Below are 25,256 nucleotides of genomic sequence, written 5' to 3' on the forward strand. Positions count from 1 at the left end.
GACTAGATACATGAACTGCATAAGCTAAAGGTTAAATACAAGTTCATGGAGTTCAGTCTTCACAATAGTTCTTTGTAGCCCTAGCATAAGCAAGTATAATACAAACAGAACTATTTTAGAAAAGGTCAATACTGGAGAAAAGAGAAAAAAATCATAGCACCCATAGAATCTTCCTGTCTATATAGACAAAGTCAGTTATGAAGTGGTCTCATTCTTACAGTATATAGCAGTATCACATTTAATTAGGTAAGCACTTAAAAACTGTCATACAACAGCATACATACTCACCATATTGAAGTTCACTGATTTTAGGGTATTCAAGAAACATTTAAAAGCTGTGTTAAGTGAAGACTCCATGGAAGAAAGTACCTTCCCCTCCATTATCATCGAACACCACACTGGAATCCTTGCTGTCAAATGGCAACTGTACTGAAAAAAGACACTGCCAGTGTCTCCTCTCTGTACTTTAAAGACTGTTCTGATACTTTTTTTGTCTGAACTGAAAGAGAACAATCTTACTGCAAAGATTTAGCGTAGGTGAGCAGTTAGAATCAAGTTAGAAGACTGTCACTGTCAAAGTTAGCTTTCTTGTTCAGTCAATGACAAGTAAGCCAAAATAAGTTCATAGCAAGTTATGCAAGTCTCAGAACAATTCTCAAACTTACGACTACTTCCAAATTCTTCAAACAAGAGCTTCACTTTCTCCCACTCTGTGGAATTCTTCTTGTTGGGAATATCCAAAGGAACAAAAGCACTATAACAAAGCAAAAAAGTCACCTCACTCATTAGTCAAATATCAAAAGAATTCTACTTCTAAGTTAAGAAAATAGAACTTCATTTATTCCTAAAAATTGTATAAACCTTAGGTTTAAAAAATTCTGAAGGCAACTTTTCATTTTATTCCCATTCCCCTCAAATGCAGTATTTCACTCAGGAGAGCATGTGTGCATGTCAGGTCTGAGGTCAATGAACAACTGATTTTCTATTTACCAGTCCTAACAGAGGTAACAACCCTATACCCAAGCATCATTAAAAGATGTATTAATCTGATTTCCTATCTTGGTTTGACTCATGTGTCAAGGGCCAAAGAGACTTTAAGCATCAATTGAGACAAATTCTCTTATAAATCCACACTTCTGGAAGCTAGAATAAAACAATTAATCACTCCCACACCAAGCATTAATTAAAGCTTAAAGGGGATATGCTTATCTTCCATTATTACAGCTAAAATAAGAAGTCTGCTGCATTCCATTCCTTGTTCTGTAGTTGGCCTGGAGAACTGAATTACAGAGAAGTTCACTAAATATTTTTGACTTTCCAATAAGCAGATGCTAGCAAAGAGTGCTCAACAGAATGTCAGGTAGAACAGTCCCCTAGCTGAAAAATTCCTGCTGTCAGTCTCCTCATCTAAAGTCTAACAATAACTCTTCAGCATTTCCATAGACAGAACAGCTAGTTTAACACTAATACCTTGACACTAACCTGAAACAATAGCTTCCAAACATAAAACAGGATGTCTACAAGTCACAAGGAAGTCAGATTTGGAGGGAAACTTCTTAGGTAAAGAATGTGAGAACCCAAACCAAAGTCCATAAAGAACATTCACAAGTATCTTCTGGACTTGTGTAAGAAAGGGTACATATTTGCATCCCTGCCTCAAGTCCCAATAAACAAATAAGAAATATGCCTCTTCCAGAAGTATGCCTCAAACTTCAAGTACAGAACATAAGCATGTTTCAAAAGCTAGTGCTAAACTGTGTGCACTTATCACATCAAAACCAAAACGGTACTCTGCAAACAAAGTTAAAATTTTCAAAATTAGAATCTTAACTTTTAGAAAAATGTTTGATTTTTAGCTGCTTGACTGTGCAAGAGAGAGATTAAGGCTAGCATGTATTTCAGTAGATGCTTGCTTGCTGACTTTAGATTTAGTAGTAAATCTTTCTGTACAATAGCATCCAGGTGAAAATCAAGACACAGGTATTAAAATTAAGCAAAATTTCTGCTTATGAGATAGCAACACAAATAACTGCAGGTTTATTTGCTAAAAAGAAGTAAAATAGGAGACTAGGAAAGTAAGTGAGCTCAAGTCCTTTTATTTTTAGCATCAGTATGCATTTGCTGTCTATAGACCACATGCAGGGAACAAATGAGATGGAAGAACATCTTAGGATATTTATAACTTACTTGCCTTCCCCACTCTTCCAAGAGCAATAGGGTTAAAGTTTTTTTTTTGCTGAGACTACCTAGAACCAGCATGTCAAAGGACACTAATCAGAGCAGAAGCCACAGTACCCATTATACAGTCTCTTCAGTTAGTACTCAACTAAATCTTGACTTAAGGAGACTGATATCTGGTTCTGCTCCTGCTCAAGTTCCATGCACCAAGGGTTTCAGAAAGGAACGCAATGCAGGAGCTATAAATTCACAAACTTTAGTCCCAAGCAAACAAGAATCTTATTTCCACTCCTGAACAGGGTTCTTCAATCAGTAGCAAACTAGCCAGAAGGCTAACTAGCCCACTTGAACAGATTTTTGGCTTCTAGTGTAACAAGCCACAAGAAGAACAAGACAGAGTTAGCATGCCTAGCCACCTACAGACCTGCATCCCATCCACACTCCCAGAGTATCTTTAAAACACATCCCATCCATTGCACCAGCACAGCACACAGCACTTTAGGCCTATTCTTCATGCATGCTAAGCAAGAAGAAATTGGACAAAAGCCTTGGTTATTTTGCTGTGTTGACTAAGTGGCCAATGCAGCCTGAGGGCCATAGTAGCCATCAACAGAATGAGCAATTTCCATACTCAGTAACTCCATTCATCTGTCATTACTGTGATGGAATACAAGTCACTACATTGACAGCAAATGAATAGAGACAAGTGCCAGTGCACTGTTTTACAGGTGTAGCTGAGAACTCAGTTAATGCAAGCAGAGCAGCTCAGCTGTGATGTCTTACACTTAAGAGTTCCAGACACAAATGAAATTATTAACTGCAGCAGTTCGCTTCTATTGTTAAAATTGCTATGCTGGTTAAAACACATCCTGGAAATATTATGATTAAGATCTAGATCAATATCTAGGCTGCAGAACAAGGAAAGTAAATGCAAGACAAGCAGTTTAAAACTATTAACTTTTGGCAGGGCTAATAAAACACAGGCCTAGATGGGTCAAGTTTGATCCTTAAATCAAAGAGTGCCATTAACTGTCATCCTTAGGAAAATAATTTCTAACACTAGAATTAAACTCATTTCTTTAAAGTGAGTTCTGCTATAATATAATTTGCATAATTATTTATAGGCTAATTAGACCTATATTTATAGCTTTTTAAAAACTAACGGTTCTAGAAAGTTTAAGGTAACCAGTTTAATTCCAAACACTGGCAGTCAGGGAAGAATTCCTTTTAGAACCAAACATTCATTAGCCTCAAAACCAAATATTTTTAGTTCAAACCAGATTGCTGTATAAGGGCACCTTAATGCAGATTATAGTATCTCAAGCCCTTTGGCTACAGGATATGACATTTAGAGTAAATAAACTGTATTCAAGGAAAGTATATAATTTCTAAGGGAAAGGTCTTACAAGTAAGTATTAGTTCCAAGTATCCTAGTATAAATCTGTCCTATACATTGCTTTTAATGATACTCTGCATCAAGTTACTTGTGTGCAGAGCATTTAAGTGTTATTCCAGACATACACATCTTTGCCACAGCAAGAGGGTTTGTAACAGACAACTACAGTAAGTGGTATAAATACTGCTTCTGCTAACAATTTAGACAATGGAATCCTGCTCATTGAGCTGTGCTATCAACTTAGAAAAACCTTCCAAGATCATCTGGCACAAAACAGATATATTTCCCAAAGTAGTCACATAGATCTCCAATGGAACAAGGTAAACATCCAGGTAAGAATAAGATACTTAAACTTCAAGCTTAATTCAGCTTTTATCGTCTCTTTGAGGACTGCTGCCCAGGAAAGAGATAAGGACTTCTTGTGTAGGCCTATCTTTGAAGGAACCAAGCTATCTACTGACCTGTTTTAATTATACAGATTACTTGCTAAATCAATCAGAACAGAGGTTGTCTTGATATGAGACACTAGTCATGTAAGTACAAGAAGACAGACTATTTGCTAGGCACTTAACAGGAAATATTCCAATCCCTCTGGCTCTTGTAACCTGTGTGCATGAGTATTCTAGTCCATCAAGCCTAGCCTCCTAAATAAATCTAGTGCATAAAATTCTAGTTGTTTTAATGTTGGTCTGATCCTGATCACCAGTGAGAAAAATCTCCTGCTACTGCCAAGTATAGGCAGTACTGCAAGATTGGTCTTCACTACCACATTCAGTTGAGCCCCTCATGTAGAAGCTTCAGCTCCAATACTCTTCTCTTTCCTATCACACTGGGACTTCTAAAGCTGCTCCTTGCTCTCACTGTGCAGTTGATTAAATTTAAATACAGATAACTTCTCTATAACAATAAGTACATAAGCACTGAGACACCTGCTATTTTACATACATACAAAACTATCCTAGAACCAAAGTTTTTCTCCAGCACAGTCACCTCATTTGCTTCCTAAACTGAGTTATTCAGTCTTGTAGTTTCCCTTAAAGAGGACAGACAAGAATTATCTTCTTCTAGCAGCAGTGTCTTAAGTAGCCAGGGTGCTTTTCCATTCCAAGCGCATTAAGATGGTGCTACTATTTAAGCATTACATCTTAAAGAAAGCAGGCAGCCTCATATATATAACAGCAGAAAAATTGTTTCAATTAGAACCCAGAAATATTAAAATCCCTATCAGTATTTAAAGGAGTCCTGCCTCCCTGCAGCAGATACTCCTGCTGTTTAGGTCAGTGGGTTTCAAGTCTGTACCTATGGAGAAGCACTGCTCAGGAACTTACTTAGTCCCAGGCCAAGTACTACAGCTGTCTGGTTAGCAACTCAATCTCACCATCATATGGCACAGCATCAGAGGGGATCATGGAAGGTGCTGTAATTTTCAAGTTGTGAAGACTTTAAAGAAGCAGATTAAGAGGACAATTAGGAAGTCAAGAACCAAGTTCAATCTTACTGTAAGAGAGGAACAAACATGCTTACAGCTACTGAGGACTCAGCTGACACCTTCTAGAGATACTGCAAAAAATCTCTGAAGTGGATGTATTATACAGTGCACATATGTACGCCTATGATGTGAGCCAACAGTCAGAGAAACAGCTTTTGTCAGAAGCTTTAATAATATTTCTAGACCATGATTAAGCTAACTCAAACTCCTTTAGTCTCTCATAATAGCAAAGATCTTACTTCTTAGAAGTCTATTGTCCTTTCAATTAAAAGTGTACCTTAAGCATTTGTCAAAACTAAAACAATATTCCAATAAGGTGGTATACAATCAGAATAATTAATTTCACTAGTTTCTACTTCACACTCCAGTATTTAGATATAGCTCATTTTAACAAACATTTTGTAAATTTTACCAACTTTATTGCTGCAGTCAAAATGCTAAAAAGCTTATGACACAGCATTCATTGGAAACACTCACTGGTGTGTATGTCATGCTTAATGGTAATCTTAAATTGAATTTGTAATACTGCTTGGAGTTTCAGAGTAACAGCACTTGCTGCAAACAAGTTGCCCACTTCGGTAATGTCTGCCTTTCAAACAAATGCCAGAAAAACCTTTATCATACAAGTCACAACTATGTCAAATATAATCCCACACTGTAATTGTCTCCTTCACAGACAACTTGCATTTAGCAAAGTACTAAGCATGTAACACCTACTCATAATATTCTTAAGAGCTGTTCTGGGATGTCCATGAAAGTATTTGATAGAGGCAAAAAACAGAAGAGCACAAATATTTTACTCCCTGTTGTACACAGAGATATCAATACAGTTGTAAATGTCATAGCCATCATGTCCTTGATGGACATTCACACTGCACAAACAGGCAGAACTTGGAAGCACAAGTACCTCTACAATTAAGAACACTATTTTAGCTTCCAGTTAAAAGTTAAGTACTTTTCAGGTACCTAATCCTCAGGATATTTAAGCCCTATTAGAGTTTAAGATAGATATGGATTGAGGGCACCATAATCTACTTTTTAAATCTTGTACAGAACAAAGCTCTGTTTGAGGTTCTATTTAGTATATCCCCTGTTAATGTTCAATATAAATACTCACCCAATTAAGAGAAGAACTGCACAAACTGTGATGAATCCCAGAGTATATTTGAGTGCAGTTTTAACCTGCTGTATATTAAAGAGAAAGTTAACATATTAACATAAAATAAATCCAAAGGGATTTGTCCAACAAGTTATAACAAAGCATGCTTAACATAACAGGTGTTCTACAAAAGGACCTCCACAGAAAACATGAGTAGTTTTAGATACAAGTCAGAAGTACACATTCTTGAAGAGTCTCAGCTTGAGAACTATGAACAATGACATTGAATTATGCTTCCATCATAAGCTATGCACTTGAACAGCTGTGGCCAGAAGCCAGGGTACATTCATTTAGTGCAAATCCACTCAAAGAACATTCTTACTACCAGTGTTTTATATTATGCTTATGATTAGAAGTCTTTTTTTCTCATGTTAAGGTTACAACTGAATAGAAGGGAAAATGATCATGATTTTAAGAAAAGTATTTTTATTTGAGAAGTTAACACCTTACTGACATGCTTTTATTGTACTCCCTGGAACGTTGTGTATGTCAAAAGTCTTCAGTGTATTACAACCAAGTACTAGCTTCAGGTAAATTACTACCGTCCACTTCAAGAAAAAGTACAAATACTACAAGGAGGAAGGTACTCAAATTTAGTGTCTATCTCAGAATCAGTATAACCTTCCTGTCTTCTACTTTAAAACTTGTTCATACATGTTTTCTATTCTAAGGAAAAGTCTCATCTAAGAAATTTTCACTTTGTGTATATTAATTCAGGCTCAAAGGAATTTGTAGGAAGCTTGAAAAATTCAAGTAATAAATATCTGTATTGCCATATCTCACCAAAGTTTCATTTCATGTGAGACCACAGTACTTAGAGTAGACTATGTCAGACTAAGTGTTATTAAGAGCTGTCTCAGTATTTTAAAGGAACTTTAGACTTAGAAATGCTATCAACATCGTAGTAGTCGACAATCAATCTTGCTTTCATTTTTGCCTGTATTCATTTGTCTTTTCACTGCTTGGTGCATTTGCTAGAGTGAACTTACTGAGCATGTGTTGCCGTCATCATCCTCTTTCTCCTCATAATAGAAATAGACAAAGGGAATCCACAGAAAGACGCAGAACAGTATGATGGAATACAAAGCTAGGAGAAAGAATTTAATTAAGTGAAGAGACAAAATTGCATTGGCACTTCATTTACAGCATAGTAATTCAAAGGAAAGAATCAAACATTAGTTTCCTCTCATTCTAGCTCTTACTAATTTCAAGCATTGAAAAGTTAATAAAGTTTACTAGCTAGCATATGAACTATTACTCTTGTGAACCTCAAAGGACTTACAGAAATAACCCTTTCAAACTAAGGATTTCAGATCCACCTTCAATTCAGCAGTGATAAAAAGACTACAAGTAATCACCTGCATGCAGATGATAGACAAGACTAGCACACTGGGGAAGAGGCAGCATAGAGGACAGTGAATAACAGCAAGTTATGCCACCTAGTAACAGAAGTTGTTCATAGAAAAGGTATATATAAAAATACAGCAAGTTTAAATCTATTTTGATCACTGGACTCCATTTCAGAAGATGTTCTACTATTATTGTAAGTACAGTATAGATGGAAGGCATGGTTCTGTTATTGATTACCTCAATTCACAAAATAGAACAAGCCATAGCAATATAGTATCATTAACACCCCCTTTTTAAAGGGGGGACTAATTGGAGATTGCAATAGACATTTATCTGAGTAAAGTTAGTCAGAAAAACTATGGTACTAGCTCCCCAAACCCACCATTACAGTAATACATTGCAATATGCAAAGAATTCATGTAAATCAGATCAAAGATACATCAAAACAAGGTATATTCATTCAGTAAGAATTAACTTATGTTGAACTAGGCATTTTTTACTAACAGTTCTACTCCAATTTCTTCAAACTCATTTCCTTTTCCACATCCAATGACTCACAGGAAAACAATATTTAGGATATTGTTTGCATTTTGGAGTATTTAAATCGAGTTCAGGTGCAAGTCTAAGAAACTAAATAGAATATTACACAAACCTCTTGACATCCTCCCTAAGTTTCATACCTTTGACATCAACATCTATAAGCTTCTCTTCATTGTCAGCGTAAATAAACCAAACTACTATCCAGATCAGCCTTACCAAAAGGTTAAATAACTGTACTTTCCATGAAGTTATAGGTAACTCAATCCAATCCCATAAATCCTTACGAGGAATTTATCAAATTAAGAAAAAAATCCATACTAGTTTAATACTATATCATGTCAGCAGGAAAACAATAGGGAAGAGTTTAGTCTATACTTTTTGCAAGTCAATGTAGTAGATTGTTGAATCATCTAGAAAAATGGAGTAGAGCAGGGCACAATGAAGGACTGATCAATTGAAAACCCACTAAACTCTCTTATGTCAAGCCAGCTCCTTAGTAATTTAAACCTAAATATTACCCACCTCTTTTGCTATACTCTTTCCTCAACTATCAAACTAAAATGCTTCAATTCACTGAAAGCTTACTTGGTAGCAATTGAGTTATTTTTCAGAGGTCGCTTGAGTAGCTAAAAATCAACTCTGAAAGAAAGTAAAGTCAGCCAAGTACTAGAAAATGCCACTCAACTTCTTGAGAGAGCAAGAGGTAGCTTCTGGTGTTTATTTCAAAAAGCTAAGCCACATCTGACCAAAGGTAGATTTATTTTAAAATTAGCAATATAAGGTAAAAAAGTTAGTTTCAGATAATACTACTAACTTAATCAAAACTTACCTAAGAGCTGATTAGCAAGCTGCAAGAAACACCTGTCTAGCATGTCCCAAACTATCTATAGAAGCATATTAAAAGATTGACTCCCATGGTTTAGTCTCATTCCAGATCATATCAAATCCATGCCTTGCACACAGAACTCTATCAGCTCAAGTGCTACACTTTCTTAAAAAAAGAAAGACGGTACCAGCTATTAAACTAGTGGAAAACTCTAATAAGGTGTATTTCTGCAAGCTTTTGCTAATAAAATATCCTTCCATTTCCACAATTCCCAATACAAACTTGGAAAAACACAATTATCTTGCAAAAATCAGTGCAGAAAGCAAAAGTGGAGTTAGACCAATAGTTCATCAAGGCCAGCACTGGCCTCTCAAAGGTGGCAAAAGGAGGAGGTATTTAGAGGAAGCATGCAAGGCTGGTCGCTTCCTGAAGTTTCAGCCTTTAGGACTCCCCAGACAGCCATCACTGGAGCATCTTGGCCTATTCCCTTTTCCCACTCAAAAGGAGTTCATTTCAAACAGGCACATGACATCAAAAAGCTAGGCTGGTGCTGCTGTGATACTGATAAGCAGCTACAGTATACTTTGAGCAGTAGTAAGTGTAACTGGATATTGAATATTCTTATCTGATTTTGCTTGGTCAGTTATCTTTGTGGAAAAGTTTTCAATTTTCATTCATGTAAGAAGTGATTAGGTCAGATTTTTCCTTTACTGTATTTGGCTTGGTCTTTAGCTAAACTGAATGCCTCAAGCTGAAACTGAGCATATGAAGTACACCACAGGAGCTGGTTCTAGATTCAAGTCTCCTCTACTTCACAATCAATGATTGACTCTTAAGGCATGGGCAAAAGCCACACTACAGAGCTAGATCGTGTTTCTAAGTTAAAGATTAAATACATGGGGTTCACCAGTGAGATCAAGACCACATAAGGGTAGCTAAAATACTCAGACCTATTTACTTCTAATCATAAGCACCCAAGAAGCAGACCATAAAGCACATCAGCACTCCACACCAATAATAAAAGAAAAAAAACAGAATCTTATTTACTTGATCACAGCAGTCATATGCTGAAATGCCCTGCTCAGTGAGCACCAAGAGGCAAGTCTTAGCTGATCCAAGGACAGGTCCCACTTCCCCCTCTTGACTATCCACCTGCCGTATTAAAACTCTTCTTTGCACCAGCTCCAGTGTTTGCTAGACCTTGTGCTGGGTCACCTTAACTTGCCACACAGGCAAAAAAGAGCCACATATCTAGCAATTTTGCAGCATAGGTGGCCAACAGCACCTTCAGCTCCATTAGGAAGAGTGTCATTGCCAGATGGAGAAGGTAGTAATACCCTTGACTCAAGGTGGTCTCACCAGCACTCCAGAATTGGAATGCCATGTCCAGTTCTGGGCTCCCCAATATAAGGCAGACATACTAGAAAGTCCAGCAAAGAGAAACAACGATTAATGGGTTGGAACATCTTGAGAGCTGGGACTGTTCAGCCTGGAGAAAAGGCAGCTTTGGGAGGGATCTTATTCATGTGTAAATACTTGTGTGGGACTGAAGACTATGGCAGACTTCACAGTGGTGCCTAGGGAAAGGATAAAAAAAGGGAACGAACACAAACCGAAATATAGGAATTTCTATTTAAACAAGAACTTTTATTCTGCCTACAGTCAGAAACTGGAACAGGCTACTCAGACACAGCAGTCTCCATTCTTGAAGATATTCCAAATCCAACTGAAGACTAGCACAAGTGAGCTGCTGCGAATAGGGAGTATATTGAACTAGATTATCTCCAAAGTTCCCTTTCCAACCTCAGCACTTCTATAAGTCAAAGTAAATTTCTACCAGTTTTGAAATTTGGGTTAGCATGGCTCAAGCATCCACCAAATGCCAACAACGGCCCAAGCAGGGCAGGGGGAACAGGAGAAAAAGCACATCAGCATGCTGCTGGAAACAGGACCCCTTCTAGCACAAATAATGCACTTGCATTCCATGAAAACATCAACTTTGGTTGCAGTTTTCTGTCCCACATTATTTGAATCCATTAAATAGTCACAATTCCTTCAAATTTTTGCTTTATTAAAAGAACTGAAGTTCTCAGCCAATGCTGACTTGTAACAGATGTTTTGTATTAAAAACATGAAGCTCTAATAGCATACTCCATATCAATTCTGAGTCAGGATCTACATACACAAAAAGATTCAGCATGAGAGTCATTCTAGACTTTTCCATCCATCATGAATGCTCTGCTGGCACTTAGTCCCTAAGTGTGCTCTCAAGAAGCTATCGGCTTTCCATGTACTTCAAGACAAGATTTGCAATATTACAACTTGAAGTTAACTTTATTTACACATAGTAGCATAAACTCCAACTTACTGTTTCAGCAGCTTTTATTTGCTCTGTTGAAAGACCTTGTTACCATAGTAACTTTACAGAACTAACAGAAAAAAGTGAACTTAAAAGCAGCTTTATTTTGCTTTTCACAAGCAAAATCATTCCAAGACCGACCTTTTTGTTCATCCATCAGGTGAAGTCTTAAAACTGCCTGTGAGAATTTTAGTTAGAACTGAAAATTAAATTTATAGCTCACATAGTTAAAGTAGTAAAACATTGCTCTTCCTATTATACTACAAAGGAAACTTTAAAAGATTTGGCAAAGTTCCTATCGACAAGACAGGAGACTGATCATCTGTTTTTTTGAATTTTAGTTTCCAGAACTTATGAAAAAAAGAGCAGCACCTTTCATCAGCTCATACAAGTTAGTTACCCAAAGGCAAGCATCTAATTGCCAGTTGTTCTGCCCCTTAAGAGGGCTTTTTATTCTCTGGAAAGCTAACCTTCAAACTCAAAGGTCTTGCAGCAGCAGTCAGTCAACCAAGTGACAAAGATATTTCCTTCCCCCAAACTCCCCTGTAACCATGTGGCATGACAGACTCTCTCAGCTTTCACTATTGCACTTCTGTGGACTTCAGTTTTAAATCAGGGACTGCTCTTTGCTCTGGTTCAGAGATCCAACTTTTGTTTCAAATTGTTTTTCTGGGTTGTATAAGAAACAGCCAGTACAACAATGGTTCCTGCCAAAGTCCAGGCAATCTTCAGCAAGAAGTCCTTGATAAAGGTGTGTTTGTTTTAAAGACATTTGAGACAACAATTCTTATCTCAAGTCAAAATGACTCATTTTCTGCTGTTTGCACCATACCAATACAAAGACACCTTAACTATGAGAAAGTTAGACCTGCTAGTAGTCTTCAAGTAAATTACAACAATAGTCCCTTCATTATGTTTTCATTTGTTTTTTTTTTCCTCCTAGTAGTACGCAAGGGCAACTATGAACAACACTAGGAACAAACAAGAGCAAGATGCAGTAGGTAGAAGGAACCAAGCAGAGTATCTAAGATTAATATAGTCCCTCAAATCCCTTTAACTACAGGAGGCTCAGGAATATCATATGATCAGAAGTCTCTTCCATCACACAAAACTTCTGCTCTTCCAGATGGTACCATATACTGGGGCATCAATACCAAGTTGCTTAAAACAATTCTTTGTTATATACTTCCTCACTTCTGCTGAGGAGTCACAAGTTACTTAAAAAAACTAAGATGAGTGTTTCTTCCCAAATATATTATTCTCACATCTAAAAAAATTTCTTAAAACAATTTTTCATCAAGACTGCAAGAACAGACATCTTGTTTTCCCCAGTGAAAGTTAAAGAATACAAAACAGCAGTGAATTTCAAGTCATCACACACTTACTCGAAGCAGGACAGTTAAAGCAGTTCACCACAATAAGTGTCAATACTATAACAGACTTTCAATTTATGTTCTGGCACATTGCTTCTCAAAAAAAAAAATCACACTTATTAGGAGAGTGTTTTTATAGATGTAACTCCACAATATTTGTCAAGTACAGCTATGCAAGTCTTCCACAGTATTTATTTAGCATGTCTTCTCCTAGGACCAGACCATGAAAACACATAGATGCATTTGGACTTGTGCCTACTAATTCCTAGAAGCCCAAGTTCTTGTGTCAATGACTCAAAACACCTGCAGTAAGCACCCAAAACTCCATGCTAAAATCATCCAAGTTATACCAAGTATTATTTTGGATAAATTCTTACTCAAGAACTTTAACCTAGGAACCACCACACAATAGTTACTGTTGATTTAAGAAAATACTTCTATTTAAGAAAAAAAGAAATGGAAAATTGGAAATTTAGCACACCCAAAGAAATCCCCATAGAATTTAGCAGACAGTCCTTGCCACACTATTGTTGTGAGACACTGAACACATGCAGGTCAAGAGATCCACCTCACAGGAAGACTGGGATCTACCGATGGCATCCTTTCACCATTCACTAAGCTTTACCAAAGGACACAGAACATCAAGCTGACTCCGACAGACAGGATTTACTTACTAGAGGAAGAAGAGCTACAGAACACAGCTCCAGGTTACTGTCAACAGTTTCAGCCTGATTCTTTGTGGTACAGAGGAAACTGCCGTTGGATGGTTTCCAGTTATAACCCTTTCTGAAAAGGGTTTTCCTTCCAAACACAAGCTGACATGCTGTTTTAAAGCATCTGCCAACCACTGATCATTCTTCAATCACTCAAGTACTGGCAGACACATTCTACTACAGTTGGTTTTATGAAGAATTAACACACTAAGCCACTATGGCTTCAAAGCAATCAGTAGACTAGTTTAAGTAAAGCTTTAGGCTACTGAAGTCCCACTTCAAAATACAGGTATTTCAAACTTTGTTCTGAAAGTTACCTCATTTATTCTACTAGTACAAAGCCATTCTACTTTTGTATCAGTCTAGCCAAGAAATCAGCTGGGTATGAGACAGAACATTGTTCATGGGGACTAACAACTTCAGGGAAGCAAAAAGCCTTTTTCTACATTTAGTGACAGCTTTCTGAGTAAATTGCAATACAGGCAGTAAAGTAATACTTAATATTCTAAAACATCAGTTAAACCACAGCCTCCAAATTCTTGCTACAATTGGAAGTTACTTGGATTGAAGGGCAGTGACCTAAATGTACCAGTTATCTATACTATACGTTGCCAATATAACTACAGGAGGCAAGTAAGATCTATATAGTTATCACTGCATTTTCAGGAGAGAAGACAGTACCAATATTCATGTCCTTAAGTACAAAAGGAGATTTCAGTTCTGCTCATCTTGTTTATTTAAAAAACATGCCAAGACCAAATACTTTCATAAGAAGATACAAGTAGAAAAAAAATGGAATAGTATTACAAGACTAGAAGAGCTGTTTAACTGATTCCTTCTCAGCTTTCATGTCACTATGCTGTGTCACAGCAGTAGGGGACTAGACCTAATGATGCAGGAGAGGCATTAAGTTATGTCTTTTATACAGGAAATGGAACTTCTGAAAAATAAGTTACCTATTAATGTTCATTTCAGTGTAGCTCTAGTTAGAAAGGTGTGCATTAATTCCTCAAATTAAGATCATAAAAAATACTTTTAACGCTATCTTTAAGTCTCTACCACCATCTGGAGGATATGCTATGAAACAAAACATTAGTCCTACAGTATTTCAAGTAGATTTGTCCAGATAGACCAAAAACAGAAGCAGTTTTTTCAGGTTTAAGCTCAAATCTATTCCAAAATTAGTTCAGAATTTACCAGGAGACATCTTGTTTTAAGAAGAGACTCAGCCCAAAACATCTGATGTAAATTCATCCACCAGTCAGACAAATCTACAGAAAACGGTTCACAGAAGAGTTTGAAGACTGTTCCATGTTAGGAGTTGTGAAATGCTTGGGGTATTAAACAAGACCTTAGAAACCTAACAAGAGTAGAAAGCAAATACAAAGCAATTCCACTATTCTATAGTGAAGAATCTTTGTGGAAGTAACTAGTACTTTCAGAGTTCCTTTTTGAAAACAGAGAAGTTTCTTACTACTTCTAGTTTTAGGCTTCACACAGCATTAAACTGTATATTCTAGTTTCTGTCGCTGTCACTGGTGGGCAATAAGTATTCTGTAACTTAACAAAACAGTCCAATATTTAGAAACAATTATTTCCTGATCTAAAAAAAAATATATTCAGAAGAGCCAACCCATAGTATTCTAAGAGAAAAAAACTTAAAGTCTTAGGAGACACAACCAAAAGCAGGCAGCTACCACTGAGTTTGTAACATTGACCAAAGCAGGCATTTCACTCAAATCATAATATCACTCTTCTATAGCTACCTCTTACATATATGAAGAGTTCTACTACTAATGAATATAAGGATAACTAAAATAAACTGATCTAAAGCTATGGAGGTTTTGTGAATAGTTATTTTATTAGATTTTATTTAATTTTTTGCTTTAGTTTTGTTTAGGATTAGCACTCTTAAATCAACTCCTTTACAGTAGCTCTTACTTTGAATATGGTGGTTGCTGAATCTGAACACTTAAAACACAAGTGTTACATTCACAGTTGCACAGACTTTATACACGGTAGGCAAGTTTCACACTGCTGCATATGTTAAGTGCCATAAAAATTACAGCAAATCCATGTGTTTCCCTTAATGGATCCCTAAATACACACAGAGGAAACATGTTAACAACAGATTATATGACAGAATTCATCAGCTTTTTCATAGATTGATCTTCAGTGTATTTGCATTTTAGGGGGCTCTTGAACATAAAAAAAATACATCACTGAAGGGTGCCGAGACTAACGTTTAACCAAGAGGGGATAATCCCCTAAAAACTTCATGCCTTTACTTAAAGTTCCAATTAATTGGAAAAAAAATAGAGGTTAAAAATACTTACTGTAGTATCCATAAAGTACAGTGTCTTCAATTTGTCTTGAAACATTAGCATCAGCCCAGTCCTAGTAATAAAGGAGAGAAGTATTTATGAAACAAAAGAACACTTCATTCAACAGCGTTCTTACAGAACTGAAAAAAATGCTTGATATCAAATGCCTAAGAAAAAGCACTAAGCCCTCAGTTTGCCCATTTTACATGTCGGGATTTATATTAATTGACCTAACAAAGACCATTAAGGTACGTACTACATTTCAGAGGACAGATACTGTAGTAGTATCCCCACTGTTTGTATTTACTTTGGCTGCTAGCCTTATACTTAGGGCTCTATTTTTTTTTCTCCAGATTAAAAATCCTTAGTTACCATATATTGTCAACACATAATTGAAATAAAATTATAAGGGAATATCATTTTTAGCAGCTAACAATTTAATACAGTTACTGTTGTTCTGCATACTTAGTATTTAAGTGGCACGCTAAATACCTATTTTCATGAAACTGATTTTTGTTTTCTACATATCAGACAATGCAGCTACTGAGTCTGAAGCTCAACCTGAACTGTTTTTCAAAATGTTTTGTAGAAGACAATTGGAGGTATGGTTATTTGCAGTTCTAGCCCTTTTTTCTGGACTCTGAGCAGAAAGAGATGAAGCTTCAGAATCAAGTCCTTGCAGGGAAAAAGCCGTCCTGAGGATGAGTTTCATAGAAAACCCAACATATGACAGGCTTGGAAGTAGCATGGTATATTAGAAAAGACTGCACAGACAAAGCTGTATGAGTTGCCCAGTAGTTGGATGTGTTGGATTTAGTTTTTCATGATTAACAAGTTTACATCTGCTTTGCAACTCTTCAGAAAATACTCATGTGCAAAGCATTAATGGAGGAACCAAGTCAAGGACCAACATATTTTGAAGTCAATACCTCTCAAAAAAGCAGTAGTATTGTATCAGTAAGGCTGACACTGAGAATTGCTAAAAGAGCAGCCCCAAAAATCCCACTTCAGGCTGATATCCACATTACCAAATTTCAGTCACAGAAATGGCACCACCAGTTTGAGTTTGGTAACACCCTCTAGAAAAAGTCTGATAATCAAGATAGAAATGTTTTCTAGATGCAAGTCAATAGAAAGGGTAGACTCAAATTTGGTAAGCAGAATTTGCTTTGTTAGGACTTCAAATCAGGAAGAAAAATGAGTTCTGTACAGATGGCCTGTCCTAAGGTAACCAAGATCTATTTTTCAAGCATGTAAGCCTAGATATGAATAGTATATCAAGACCCATCTCTAGAGTACTTCACTACTGTATTTGGCAACACTACAAGAGAATTACTCATTAAAGACAAATACATAGAAAGATAGGTATAAAAAAATACTACTTCTAAAAAATTACTGGCTACAGGGTGCTAGCAAAGGTGCAAATGACTGAAACTGTCCTATGCTTATTCCTCTATGCCCATAAAGGGAAGATTTTACAGACCAGAAAGAACACAGAATAGTTTTGGCAGCTCTAAGTGCGTTGCGCTAGCTCCCATAGCATCTTGATAACAGAGTCTCTCAAGATCATCATGGAATGATTTGGCTTGGAAGGGATTTTCAAAGATCATCTAGTCCAACCTCCCTGCCATGGGCAGAGACATCTTTCACCAGACTAGGTTGCCCAAAGCCCCATCCAACCTGGCCTTCAACACTTCCAGGGGGCATCTAGAACTCCACCAGGCAACATGTTCCAGAGTCTCACGACCCTCACTATAAAAAAATTCTTCTGTCAAATCTAAATCTACTCTCGGTTTAAAGCCATTGTCCCTTGTCCTGTCACTACAGGCCCTGGTCAAAACTGTTTCTCCATCTTTCTTTAAGCCCTCTTTGTATGCCGAAAGGCTGCAGTAAGGTCTCACAGGAGCTTTCTCTTCCCCAGGCTGAACAATCCAAACTCTCTCAGCCTTTCTTCCTAAGAGAGGTGTCCCAGCCCTCTAAGCATTTTTGTGGCCCTGCTCTAACAGATTCGTGTTGTTCTTGCACTGTGGGCCACAGAGCTGGACGCAGTACACACAATGCACACTTTTGTATCACAGAATAGCTATGACTAAAATTTATATATACAGATGCAATGGTCCTTAGACATAAGAATGGCAAATACCTTTTTTTATTATGCTCACAGCTAACAAACTTTTGTTAGCTATCTACCCAGTTTAAGTCATCATCTCCTTTTTCCACAAGTATGAGACTTCACTTTTTAGCTTGACCAAGCATTGAATTACATGAATATTCAAGTTAGCTTCAGAAAATACCACCTTAAATCAGGTATTAGAAAAAAGTTATTGAATTACTTGATAGTATGTACACTACCAGAGTTTAGACACTAACTGTACACCAGTCTTGAGTTTCTGGTCTAAGCACTGAAGCTCTCTGCATACTACTAAAGGGCAGACTGTTTTCCTGAAGTTCCTATCCAAAAAGTCACACTGATCAAGCAGCCATAATTCTTAACAGGACTTAGTAGAGTAATATATCTCAGATCTTACCACAAAACTGCAGGAGACCCATCCATGCATTTTAGGATTTAGATCCTACAACTCCAAATGTAACAGAATTTATGTCCCTTATCTGAGCAAGATCAAAACTTGATCTTTTTTAGATCTGAGTAACAGTAGTTCTGGGAAACTGCTCAGAGAACTGAAGTACAACAGCAGCTTCATTGGTAACTGCACCCAGCCAGAAGCCTGAAGTCAAGTTCTTGCCCCCATCTTTCTTTTCCTTCCAAGAAGAACTACTGGTTTAAGGAAGCCAGATGTTTTGCAACATGATTGTTGGCAACCAAACTCAGGGAATGAATCCAGAGGTCCAAGTCTGCATGTACAGCTTAAATATATTATAGAGTTGTTTAAGTCTTGTGGGATCCACTTTACATGTAGTCAAGATCAAGAAAGTAGTCATCCAGAAGCAAAATTCTTCTAAAGCTAGCAATTTTGAAGACACATCAACATAACTGGTGAGAAAAGATATAGTACTGTCAAAGCTCCTTTCAACCTGTGTAGGCTTTTTCAAACTGGTAAGCTCAAGCCCTTTCAGTTGCTGTTGAGACGCATGCACTACTACAGAGCATATGAAAAAAGCAAGTGAGCCTACTCTTTTAAAGACTGTATAGGGTAAGACTTCAAGAAGTTAACACTTGCTTTATCAGTTCTCTCAGAACCGCTTAAGCTCCCATGGATATGGGCTCGATGACATACCATAAACGCTTGATCTTTCTATTATCTCAGAAGATCAGCACCACCTTCCTTCATGTTACTTTATTAAGACTCCCAGTAGGCCAAGTTACATTAAGCTTTTAAAGTTCACTGTCTGAAGTTGAATGATTGTCTAACTGGACTCTGACTAGAAAAGCATACTTGCATTTTTTTGATCTAATCAGCAAAAAGGGTGAAAAATGTGTTAGAAGGGACAGAAACAACACCTTCTAAATTTAAATAGTCCTCAAAGATTGGGTTTGTGTACCTGACACTGTCAAGCTCAAGCCCAACAGTGTTTCAACAGAAAATTCTAGGCTTTTGCATAAAAATACACCACAAAAGAATTTATTTGTAGTAAGTTAAGAATACATGTGTCATGGTTTTACCCCAGCTGGCAGCTGAGCACCACACAGCTGCTTGCTCACTTGCCTCCATCGGGATGGGGGAGAGAATTGGAAGAGTTAAAGTGAGAAAACTCGTGGGTTGAGATAAAGACAGTTTAATAGGTAAAGCAAAAGCCGCGCGCACAAGCAAAGCAAGGAATTCTTTCACCACTTCCCATGGGCAGGTGGGTGTTCAGCCATCTCCAGGAAAGCAGGGATCTGTCACGCGTAACGGTAACTTGGGAAGACAAACGTCATCGCTCCGAACGACGACACCCCCCCCCCCCCCTTCCCTCAAGCTCCCTATAAACTGAGCATGACGTCATATAGTATGGAATATCCCTTTGGTCAGTTTGGGTGACCTGTCCTGTCTGTGTCTCCTCCCAACTTCTTGTGCACCCCCAGCCATCCTGCTGGCAGGGCAGTGCGAGAAGCAGAAAAGGCCTTGGCCCCATGTAAACACTGCTCAACAATAAGTCCATAGAACAAAAACATCTCTAAATTATCAATGTTGTCTCCAGCACAAATCCAAAACATATTCCCACACTAGCTACTATGAAGAAAATCAACCCTCTCAGCTGAAACCAGGACAATATGCACAGAATATTGAAGTGTTTAAATTGCCTAGTGTTAAAAATTAAGCAAATGCATTGCTTTAATTATATCTAAGGGAAAAGCAAAACTGAACAGGTGGCACTATTTACTTCCAAGTAAGTCTTCGAAAAAGGTCTCTCCTGTGAGCAATGGAGGCATTCAAAACCCATACCAACCAAGAAGATGCAAGAAAAGCAACAGTAAGGCCTTAAGTTTAAGTGGCACAGCCACTTTACAGGAAGAGGTAGCTAGGAATTGAAATGCAATAGAGCTTATTTACCAAAAAAGCTGCTTCTCCTCCAACTTCAGAAAGCATTAATAGCATAGGACAATGGGAAACATCCTGAAGTTGTGCCCGGGGAAGTTTAGATTGGATATTAGGAAAACTTTCTTCACCAAAAGAGCTATCAGACACTGGAACAGGCTGCCCAGGGAAGTGGTTGAGTCATCAACCCTGGAGGTATTTAAAAGACATATAGATGTGGTGCTTAGGGACATGGTTTAGTGGTCAGACTGGCAGTCAACAGTTGGACTTGATGATCTTAAAGGTCTTTTCCAGCCTAAGTGATTCTATGATTTATAACAGGATACAAATGTAGAACTTTAAACACTGTAATTGCTTTTCATTTTGTTGCACAAATTGTGTACAGGACCAGAGTAATATACTAGGAAGTGTTCAGTACATTAAAATATTGAGATGTTATTTTACATTAAAAGATGCAAAGATATGCGCATTTTGCCATTTCATACATGTGCCTGAACTTAACTTTGCATTCCTCTGTACAAGAAGAATCTATAACGCAAGCCAATTTAATTGTATATTGTATCTATTATGTCAGCTTTCAGTCAGCTGCTGAAGCACCACTTACACAAAGGAGGTAAAAACCCTTATTCTTACTGGCAAATTATCCATATGCACACCTCATCAGCTATTCAAAAGCAGTAACCGGTTCATCTGAGCTGTTTCAAAAGCTAGCGACAGCAGCACCGTCTTGTCAAAAGCAAGAAGCACCACTACCTAGCGAATGTCAGAGCTCTGACATTCTCAGCAACAGTGCTGATATATCAAGTTGATAGGCATATGAATTTACTGGACAAGCACATCCAGGAATCAACTGAGAACTCATCTGGACAGCCTCTAGATCTAGTCTGTTTTCCTCTCCATGCATTATGGCCCAGGCTTACAATATATACAGCAAATAGTTTCAAAGCACATAGATTAGGAAGCTGAGAATTCATTACTGCCTTCAACAGTAGTTTAAAGTGTGAAAACGTGACCACAAATTCTCTTAAGATCTCCAGAATTCAGGCACTCTGCACTGTTCTGCTGTACTTCATTCTGTTCCATGTGGTTTAGCAAGCATACATCCTATCACCTTTAAAATACCAGTAACAATGCATTGTACTGATAGATACAGGAATCAACAAATTGCAGGGATACATGCAATGAGTGTGATGGCCTATATTAAGCTATTATTCTTATTTAGTCCTTAACATAAGTCATGGTGAAGGATTAAGTTTAAATAGTTACAAGCATAGAAAGTAAATAGATTAGTAAGATGTTGCTAAGTAAACAAGAATATAAAAAAGGCAGTTTAAGACACTTGTTTACCTAAATGCTAAAACCAAAGAGAAGCTCCCTCAAAAGCTTCATTTTATAATTACATTCATAGAAAATTAGTTAAGAACACTTGTTCACCCAGCATTGAGTGGAGTCTTCCTTCTCCCAGCACCTGTGTCCAGTTAGGGACTTCTGTTAACATATTTCAACAGAACAGTACTATTTCAAACTGTAAAAATAACTTCCCCAAATGAAAGCAGTACAAGCTTATCTGACATTTTTGACTTTCCCTACTTTCTGGTGAGGGAATGGCTATGAATTTTGGGTTTTTGTCCCTGTTAAAAGGGACATTACTACTACTACTACTGGACCCTGCAAGAATTTCATGAGTACCCAGTGAAGACAGCTCCAATTCTCTGCAGATGTACCTCAATAGAGCTTAAAGTGGTATAACATTCCAGGTTTCAGTACTTGTGATGTTCCATCATATGTAGATGAAGCTGTTTTGCTGATTAGCCTCTCCCAAAGCTTAGCCAAAAGGAAGATACAATACCAGAGACTGGAAAGTGGTTCATAGCATGGTTAGATACAAAAATTTCATATCCAGCTCTCTCATCCTCCAGCCTGTTACCTCTAAAATGGGACAAAGCCAGCATTTTGCCAGATGGAGAGTTAACATCCAGAGACATGCATCTCAGCCACGTCTGCCTACCATGAACCTTTTGCCCAGTATTGTTATTTCACAAATACTAAGTGCTACTCAGAACAGGAAACATGGTCTCAATCAATAATGATTTTGCAGCTAACACCTTTCTATAATAAAAAAATCTGACATTTCTAGTGTTTCTGTATTCTGAGGAGCTACATAATGAGTTTCCCCCAAGAGGCAAAAAAAATCTTAATAGAATGGTCTGCAAAAAGGATCTCCCATTAGACAGATACTACCCCTCAAATCGTTAAGGGGAAGACTGGCTTTTAACAGCTCACGCAGACACCCAAGGTTTGGGACATGTTCAGTCTAACCAGACTGAAAGAAATGCCACTGGCTTTTAACTTCATATAGTAGCAAGAATCCATGCATTTCAGAAAGAAAATTTCTCCCGTGCCTTCTGCTGCATCAACAATAGATTAAAACAATAGAATAATAAAAAAAAAGACAAGACAGCATGGTGATAATGTCCTTGTTTCAAGCAGTCTTCCTGCTGCAAGACAGCATCAGCTACATTTTAAGTATTTGATACTTGTAGGTCAGACCCAGGGGTCTTGGGTTCCAGCAGCAATCTTAACCTCAACCTAGCTTAAACACTAGTCTGTTCCTAAGTGCTTATAGAATCACAGAATGGTTTGGCTTGGAACGGATCTCAAAGATCATCTAGTTCCAACCACCCTCTGCCACAGGCAGGGACACCCTCCACTAGACCAGGTTGCCAAAAGCCCCATCCAACCTGGCCTTGAACACTTCCAGGGAGGGGGCATCCACAACCTCTCTGGGCAACTTGTTTCCAGTGCCTCACCACCCTCACAGTAAAGAATTCTTCCTAACATCCAAATCTACCCTCCTTTAGTTTAAGGCCATTACCCCTGGTCCTATCCCTATGCCCTTGTAAACAGTCCCTCTCCACCTTTCGTGTAAGCCCCTTCAGGTACTAGAAAGCTGCAATGAGGTCTCCCTGGAGCTTTCTCTTCTCCAGGCTGAACAACCCCAACTCTCTCAGCCTGTCCTCAGAGGAGAGGTGCTCCAGCCCTCTGATCAGCTTCAGGGCCCTCCTCTGGCCTCGCTCCAACAGCTTTCTTATACTGGGGACTCCAGAGCTTGATGCACTACTCTAGATGGGGTCTCAAGGGAACAGAGTAGAGGGGCAGAATCACCTCCCTTGACCTGCTGGTGACACTGTTTTTGATGCAGCCCAGGATATGGTTGCCTTGTCATAAATCAAACAAGCTTTCAGATCAAACAGATCAGACCCAACTGCCTGTATCTGAAGTCCATTGCACAAACTAAAGCACCATCAATGCAAACAGCTGAAACCTTCAAGATGATGCTGGTGAATATTATCAGGACTTTGTATCCTGGGGGTGTATTAAGAAGAACATGGCCAACAGGTCAAGGGAGGTTATCCTCTCCCCCCTCCACTTTGCCCTGGTGAGGCCACATCTGGAATATCATGTCCAGTTCTGGGCTCCCCAGTTCAAGAAAGACAGGGAACTACTGGATAGAGTCCAGCAGAGGGCTACAAAGATGATTAAGGGACTTAGGCATCTCTCTTACGAGGAAAGGCTGAGAGCTGGGTCCGTTTAGCCTGGAGAAGAAAAGACAGAGGGGATCTTATCAGTGCTTATAAATATCTAAAGCATGGATGTCTAGAGGAAGGGGCCAGACTCTTCCCTATGGGGGCCACTGACAGGGCAATGGGCACAAACTGGAACACAGGAAACCCCATCTGAATGAGGAAAAACATCATCACTCTGAGGGTGATCGAGCACTGGAACAGGCTGCCCAGGGAGGTGGTGGAGCCTCCTTCTCTGGAGATATTGAAAACATGGCTGGACACCATCCTGTGCAACCTGCTCTAAGTGATCCTGCTTTAGCAGGGGGGTTGGACGAGACGATCTCCAGAGGTCCCTTCCAACCCCTACCAATCTGTGTCACTTAGCTTGAGGCAATACTCAAGTTCTTCTAATTAGTACTAGAACTGAAAGTCAGCTTTCCTACTTAACAGCACTATGAATCCAAGTAATCCTAGCCTCCAGAAAAGGTGGTGTTGCAGTGAATTCTATTGTACATAGGACTAATATCCACCCAAGTCCAGGCACCACTGCTCCTTTCCTAAAGGACTACACATCTACTGTGCAAAACCTTTAATGCCACAACTGCTCAAGACAATCATTGTAAAAGCTTTAATATTTGATAAGTCTCACAAAAATATCATGAGACACCAACAGGTAATAAATGCCACAAGCCACTTGTTTATAGCAAAGAATAAGTTGTCTTAATTGAAAGATTATAAACAGTACTTTAACAGTCCTGTCAAAATGGACAAAACCTCAAGGTTCACAAAGGCTGACTTAAGTATGATCTATGGCCCTTGCCACAGAAGACACCTTAGAACACATGATGGAAGAGGGCTACACAACTCTGTTTCAAGTGAATTCATCCAGAAAGCAGCACAATTTTGACAACCTTCAGAGAATGGTAATCTGCCTGGGTACAACACTTCAGTTAAGCCAATCCTTGTAGCCAGGGCACACATACCTTCACTTGCCACCAAATACACAATTCACAATGAGAACTTTGAACCATCAGAATATGTCTGGAATTTAATCTCTGCTTTAGTGTAACATATTTCTCTGAGTTTGCTACAAGTTCACAGAAAAACCTCAACAATATCTACAAGTTGATAGTAGGGCCAAATGCATTAAAAACCCCTCTATATAGCACTTTTTCCTTGTAAGCTGAGCTTCCTTGACTTTCTCATCTCTAACACTGATACTGGGAATTACAGTTGGAGATAAAGAGGATGTACAGCAAAAAAAATTGTTTACCTAGGATCTGGATAACTGCCACTACTCTTTTGGCATAAGTTCTGAAATCAAACAGTTGGAAGGTTTTTTGATGAACTAATGATTTATCTACAGAGAATATTATCCAAACCTGCTACCTGGATCCACCTCAAATTCACTGAGAAAGAAAAATCTAGTAGAGACTTAACTCACTCTGGCCATCCAAAACAGCAAAGGAATCTTGCCAGTCATAGTCCTTCAGACCCCAATATCA

At 38.2% G+C, this 25,256-nt stretch overlaps 1 protein-coding gene across 1 annotated transcript in view; it reads right to left on the reverse strand.

The window, feature by feature from the left end:
* The window catches only part of LMBRD1 (LMBR1 domain containing 1), an 81,679-nt gene that overhangs the window by 53,309 nt on the left and 3,114 nt on the right, over window positions 1–25,256 (reverse strand). The window contains exons 3-6 of the mRNA XM_075747421.1: window positions 15,720–15,780; window positions 7,212–7,309; window positions 6,181–6,248; window positions 666–754 (exon numbers count right to left, since the gene is read on the reverse strand). Of these exons, the coding sequence (XP_075603536.1) occupies window positions 666–754; window positions 6,181–6,248; window positions 7,212–7,309; window positions 15,720–15,780 (316 nt within the window). The remainder of the gene's footprint in view (window positions 1–665; window positions 755–6,180; window positions 6,249–7,211; window positions 7,310–15,719; window positions 15,781–25,256) is intronic.

The sequence above is a fragment of the Balearica regulorum genome, chromosome 3 (genome assembly GCF_011004875.1).
Source record: "Balearica regulorum gibbericeps isolate bBalReg1 chromosome 3, bBalReg1.pri, whole genome shotgun sequence".
NCBI classification, from domain to species: Eukaryota; Metazoa; Chordata; class Aves; order Gruiformes; family Gruidae; genus Balearica; species Balearica regulorum.